The sequence below is a fragment of the Gymnodraco acuticeps genome, unplaced genomic scaffold (genome assembly GCF_902827175.1).
Source record: "Gymnodraco acuticeps unplaced genomic scaffold, fGymAcu1.1, whole genome shotgun sequence".
NCBI classification, from domain to species: Eukaryota; Metazoa; Chordata; class Actinopteri; order Perciformes; family Bathydraconidae; genus Gymnodraco; species Gymnodraco acuticeps.
Window position 1 is genome coordinate 189,215 of NW_022992000.1, and position 6,342 is coordinate 195,556.

Sequence of the window (6,342 nt, forward strand, 5' to 3'; positions counted from 1 at the left end):
GTAATGAATTACACATACAATAAATATCGATTGTATAGGAGTTGGACATAGTGGTCGCAACTCACCCACTGGTTTGTGGAATATGGTTTTGAAGCCTCAAGTTTGGCTTTTTTTCTGTCACTGTTGTTTTTTTTGTAACCAGTATTGAAAAGAGGGAGATGATCCAGGTACAAATGTTAGAATCCATTTCCTTGAACTGAAAACACACTTTCAAGAGTTAAAGAGGACATATGCTCATTTTCAGGTTCATTATTGTATTGTATGTCTTAACTGTTACATGTTTAAATGCTTTAATGTTCAAAAAGCTTTTTCTCATACTGCCTGTGATGCAGCACCTCTTTTCACCCTCTGTCTGAAACCAGAGACCAGTCTGCTCTGATTGGTTAGCTGGCCAGCTCTCTTGTGATTGGTCAACCACCTAGAGATGTCCAGCCCCTTGTCGGTGGTTTTACGATTTGAAAACAGAAAGTGAAGAAATACTCGGATATTTACTCAGATATTTTACTCATGTAAAATTACACTGAACAAAAATATAAATGCAACACTTTTGTTTTTGCTCCCATTTTTCATGAGATGAACTCAAAGATCTAAAACATTTTCTATACACACAAAATAACCATTTCTCTCAAATATTGTTCACAAATCTGAAAAAATCTGTGATAGTGAGCACTTCTCCTTTGCCGAGATAATCCATCCCACCTCACAGGTGTGGCATATCAAGATGCTGATTAGACAGCATGATTATTGCACAGGTGTGCCTTAGGCTGGCCACAATAAAAGGCCACTCTGAAATGTTCAGTTTTATCACACAGCACAATGCCACAGATGTCGCAAGTTTTGAGGGAGCGTGCAATTGGCATGCTGACAGCAGGAATGTCCACCAGAGCTGTTGCCCGTGAATTGACCCTTTTTGTGTTTGTACACAATGATGACGTAGAACGTATGCGCGCGCATGGTGGAAACAGAAGGATGGCAGAGATAAACAGCTTGTCAAGCTACGCAAGGGGATTATCAACTAAAGATCGTGAATGTTACCTTAACAAGTTGACTTTGACAAATGGTGTCCGACTTCCAGATCCGTGTTCTATTGATGAGTGGGTTGAAGACGTTAGCAAGTGGCCGAATATACAGTGGCCAGATATATATACCTATTTAATTGAGAAACCGAGCGTGTACACCAGAGAGAAATTACGAGACTATAAATCACTGGATGCTTACGAATACGTTGTCTGTGGTCATGTACAGAACGTCAAATACCATGACATAGACTCAGAGTTTTGTATTTTGAGATCAGAAATTCTCCCTAGTCAAAGACAAGGACACAAGACAACGATGTATGAGGCTTGGGTTATAATCAACCAACGAGAAAACTACGTCCTCACAGCGAATTGCACCTGTATGGCGGGGTAAGTAGCCTATTATTTGGTGTTGTGGGCTTGTAGGTAACAGTTCAGGGGTGTGTTACTGTCCTTTCAGCTGGCTATTACTCTCCTTTCCATATCAAAAATCGTATGCCTTGCCCTGTAACTTTCTCATCATAACCAGGGTTTGAAACTAACATTTTCATGAACAACAACACAGTGACAACAGGGTTCAACATGTCAGCAGCCAATTCAAAACCTGATTAAGCTTAGGATACTTACTCACATGTCTAGTAAGTTAGATGTTTACCTACTTCATAGCCAGAGCCGAGATTTGTCTGAGAGCAAATGTTACTTTCAAGCCCACTATGTTTATTATGATTTTGTGAAATTTCAGGCTTGGGTCATGCTGCAGCCATGCAGCTGCAATATTATTCAAAGTTGAGCTCTATGTTAGGATGGGAAGGACAGAGAAAGCAGCAGTTACTTCTGGAGTGTGCATGTGGAAAGACATCAGTAGGAAATAAGTCAGACCAGCTCCATTGAGGGAAATCAGCTTCCACAAACCAAAGAGGCTTGGCAGGCAACTTCCAGCAGCTTCAACATCTGCTAGGAAGAATAGTATCACACCCAGAGGCATGTAATAGTTGACAGAGCCTAGATAAGTTTCCTTTTGCCATAGTGCATTTAATTAATTCTCAGGATTTCTCCTCAGTGTTTTGACACCATAATGTAGCCTGAGAAAGGTGTTACTTGGTGATGCAGAGATGAAAAGGCCTACAGACCAACGTGGCATCATGACTTTTTGTAAACATACACGCTCAGTTTGAATAGTTTCAGTATCATTTGTTATGTTAGTTTGAATATGTCTGTCCTTTTGTCTTCAGATTACTGATTCTAGAAATTCGATTGTTTGTTATCTACAGCTTAACTGGTCTGGTTTTAGAATAATTCAGTCATTATTCTTAAAATGTGAACATTATGCAGCACACTAATTGTGTCTTTTTGTTGCTCTATTATCAGTGTTGACAGATGATGACATCCGGGAACTGCTGGATGTGGACCCAGGTGCTGCAGTGCTGACGAGCCTGGAAAACAGTGACACGGACACTGCATCGTCTGACACTGATTTAGAGGAGCATCCAGACTTACCTGAGCCCTTGACTGCTTTATTTGATGCAACACTCTGGGAACTCTCACCACAGGAAATGAAGGTGAAATGTGAGGATACATTTCACAAACTAAAAACTACACTACAACCTCAACAATGTGAGAAACTGGAATTTGTGACACGGAAACAGTCAAGGTCAAATGAGTGGCACACCTATAGGGCTGGTCGGATCACAAGCACCAAATTTCACCATGCAGCCACAACTGACAAGATCAGCAAAACATACCTAAATGATATAATGCAGTAAAACAAAACAGAGTTAAATGTCCCATCTGTGCTCTGGGGTCAAAACATGGAGGAAACGGCAAGACAAGCCTACACTGCATTTATGTCCCAAAGCCACCCAGATTTCAGCATCAGCTCATGTGGCTTAGTAGTGCAACCTTCTGAGCCACACCTTGGATCATCGCCAGATGGGATAGCAAGATGTACCTGCTGTGGCAAAGGGGTGGTAGAGATAAAATGTCCCTACAAATACAGGAATAGCCTTCAAGGATGTACAGAAGACAAGCAGTTTTGTCTGGACAAGTCATTCTCGTTGAAACATTCACACACATACTACTATCAAACTCAACTTCACATGTTTGTGTGTGGTGTTAGCTACTGTGACGTTGTGTTGTGGACTAAGGAGAAGTTCATTGTGCAACGTATCCTAAGAAATGAAGAGTTTCTGCAGGAGGCTTTGCCAAAAGCACATGACTGCTTTAGCTCGAGTGTGTTGCCTGAATTACTGACAAGAAGACATGATCCTGTCTTGGTGTCACAGAGAGCCTGCGAATACTGTGAAAGACCAGATTTTGGTAAAATGATAATCTGTGTCAAATGCAACAACCACATTCATTACAGTTGTGCACACATAAAAAGGAAGCCAGCAACATGGTTATGTAGGAAATGTCAGAGTTGAGGCTTGAATGCCTTCATGTAGGAGTGGGCAATATAATGTATTGTATTGTGATAGGAGACCAGATATGGTGTTAGATGTCAGTTATGGATTGTCTTTCCCTGGTTGTTAAAGTTGCATTACAGTTGAAACAATGAATTAATCATCAGCCTTTTCTTTCCATTTGATGTTGTTATTGACAGCTGTGTCTAGATGCACTTCAGTGCAACAAGATATTTTAAGTTTTATTCTGTAATGCTATATATGTATCCATAGAGATAATTTGCGACCTAAAATTATTATTTACTGTTTACAACATACAGAACCAGTTTGATTCGAATATATTGTACATACTCCTACTTTCCATGTTGTTAATGTTTAGTGGCACTTTAATGGCACCTGAATGGAATGAAACTCTGTTAGTAACAACATTACAAATAAATGTGATACTGCACTCTGAATTGTTGAGATCATCTGGGGGGGAAAGGACCATTAGACACACCAGTGGCAGCCAATGTGGGGAGGTTTATTAAAATGCATTAAGTTTTAAGTACAGTAGGCCTATATACATGTTTTACAAATGTAAAATCACTTTATAAGTCATACATGGTTATGTGTAACTCATTTGGGAACAACACTCTTACAGAGGTTTGTGAGGGCACCACATACAATAACAACATCATCTAGTATGTCAACCTGCGACAAAGGAATAACTGTTTGTAAAATCTTAAAGTTTTTCCACCGACCAATAACTCGCTCTACATGGATCCTCACACGAGAAAGTTGTCTAGATGTGTCCACTTCCTGTGCAGAAAGCTGCTTCTTTCCTTTTGTGAAATGAGGGATACGAAGGGTTGCACCATAGGCCGCAAGCTCGTCTCTGATGATAAATCCTCTGTCTGCTAAAACCTCATCCCTAGGCTCCAAAAGTTTGAGGAAACCTGACTCCTTAGTGATCTGCTTGTCTGAAACCCATCCACCCCACCCAGGAGACAGAAATGAAATTGCACCAGCTGGAGTGATGCCGATCAAATATTTAATGGTGTTGTTGTGTTTATAGTTTGACCATGTCTGGGCCCTGTAAGTCAGATTACTGGGTCTAGCTATGAACATTTCTGTGCAATCTATTATGCACCGGCATCTTCTAAAGTTGCGCTTGAATATTTTTGGCATATTTTTAAGTACTGCACCCTTACTTGGCCATTTAATGAGTGGCTTGAGGACCAAGGCCATAGCAGGGACCCAGCTCCGCAAAATATTTGATAAGGTGGTTTTTGATACCTGAAATCTATAAGCCAAGTCAGTATTACATAGGCCCAACCTTAATTGCATCAATATAATCAATAGGTGGTCCTCTACTGTAAGTTTGTTGTGAATTCTTTCTACGCTGCCCATCATTTTTGTAATCAGCCACTCAAAGACCACAGAGGTCAGTCCTGTGAGAAAAATCAATTGTCCAATGTTGCACTTAACAGTGGTGTAGGAGAATGTAGATTTTTGCAGCTCCTCTTTCAGCTTTACATTTTCTGCTCGTAGTGTGTCAAATTCCTGTCGCAGGTTGACATATTCCTCCTGAAGTTGACTGTATCTCAGGTTCAGATCATCGTACTCTCTCTTTGGAACTGGGATATCCTCTTCAGCTTTAATATAGAAAAGTGAAAAATTAGCATGTGCTGCAACCAATGCAAACAAGTTCACAATTCAGGGGTTCTCACACATTTTTACCAATGCATTTTCAAAACTTTTCCATGACAGAAGAGAAGATACATTATTGTTCCCAGGGGGAGATTTTTCCTCTGCATTTGACCCATCCAGGGGCCAGTGTACACGTCACACACAGACATACATAGCAATTGGAGCAGTGGGCCTGGCAGGAGCACACACACACTAGGAGCACACTGACTCTTTCAGTGAGGGTGGGAACCCTGACAATCAATCAGTTAATTGTAAGATGATATATTCATATATTCATAAATATATTCGTACCAGGACAATGATCCATGCTGCATTCTTGTTCTGGAGTTTCAGAAGTAACACGTTGATTTGCTGCAGTGTCAGCTCTCCTCCTTTTCCTATGGTACCTACAGTAACAGCAGAAATGTATAGTTAGACTAATCCATATCTCAAAACAACAGCTGTAGGCACCAAAGCTTATGCAAGAGAGGAAAACAAAAAACGACTGAGAGGAGGGCAACTCTAATCTTACCTGTCCATCTTTGCATTTGGGTTCTGGCTTTGTTTTGTGTACATGAACACAGATGGCACAAAATCAGGACTACTAGAGTCCAATGATGCCTCGCCTGCAAAAATAAAACACAAACACGTTTGTTTAGCCTAGCAAGCTACTAGGCCAGGGGTGGCCAACCAGTCAGAGGTTAAGAGCCAACATTTTGACTATGTTACTGCAAAGAGCCACATCAAACACAGTCACAGATGCACGTGCACCCCCCCTCCCTCATTCTCTCTTTTGTTCTCAGCCTTTCTCTGTGCTCCTTCACTTTCTTCCTCCCTTCTCTCTCTCACAGATAAAATGAAAATATAAAACTTCACACACACACACACACACACACACACACACACACCGTATACATCACTTCAGGGGACATTACATTGACTTACATGCATTTCCTGGAGACTTATCCTAATCCTAACCATAACCAACACATGCCTAACCCTTAACCTTAACCTTACCCTAACCCTTACCAAGTCTTCACCCTAAAATTAATGATTCCCCTCATGGGGACTTCCAATTTGCTCAGACAGATTTATTGTAAATGGCACACACCATAATATTGACAGAAATTGAATGAAACCTCTCCTACCAGTATTCAGAGGCCAGTTAACATAACAACATAACAATGAACATTGTGTGCACTCACACACAAACTCTCAGTAAACACAATTGAAAAGGTTTGTTATCTTACTTTAAA

General features: G+C 40.7%; 1 protein-coding gene and 1 long non-coding RNA gene across 2 annotated transcripts; one reads left to right on the forward strand and one right to left on the reverse strand.

Annotated features, from left to right (window-relative positions):
- The first annotated feature begins 877 nt into the window (after positions 1–877).
- On the forward strand, positions 878–3,873 carry LOC117536414. The gene is made up of 2 exons (XR_004567558.1): positions 878–1,406; positions 2,385–3,873. It is a non-coding gene; the product is annotated as an uncharacterized LOC117536414 (long non-coding RNA).
- Positions 3,874–3,924: 51 nt separating this feature from the next.
- Positions 3,925–5,709, reverse strand: LOC117536412. The gene is made up of 3 exons (XM_034201259.1): positions 5,619–5,709; positions 5,399–5,493; positions 3,925–5,052 (listed from the first exon to the last, which is right to left on the reverse strand). The coding sequence occupies exons 1-3, from the start codon at positions 5,660–5,662 to the stop codon at positions 4,034–4,036; spliced, it is 1,158 nt and encodes a 385-aa protein (XP_034057150.1). The 5' UTR covers positions 5,663–5,709; the 3' UTR covers positions 3,925–4,033.
- Positions 5,710–6,342: the final 633 nt, after the last annotated feature.

Coding starts and splice junctions, on each gene's coding strand:
- LOC117536412 (XM_034201259.1), bottom strand. CDS start 5,662: ATGTACACAAAACAAAGCCAGAACCCAAATGCAAAGATGGACAG. Junction 5,494..5,618: donor CCAAATGCAAAGATGGACAG/GTAAGATTAGAG, acceptor CTGTTACTGTAG/GTACCATAGGAAAAGGAGGA. Junction 5,053..5,398: donor CAGCATGGATCATTGTCCTG/GTACGAATATAT, acceptor TCTATATTAAAG/CTGAAGAGGATATCCCAGTT.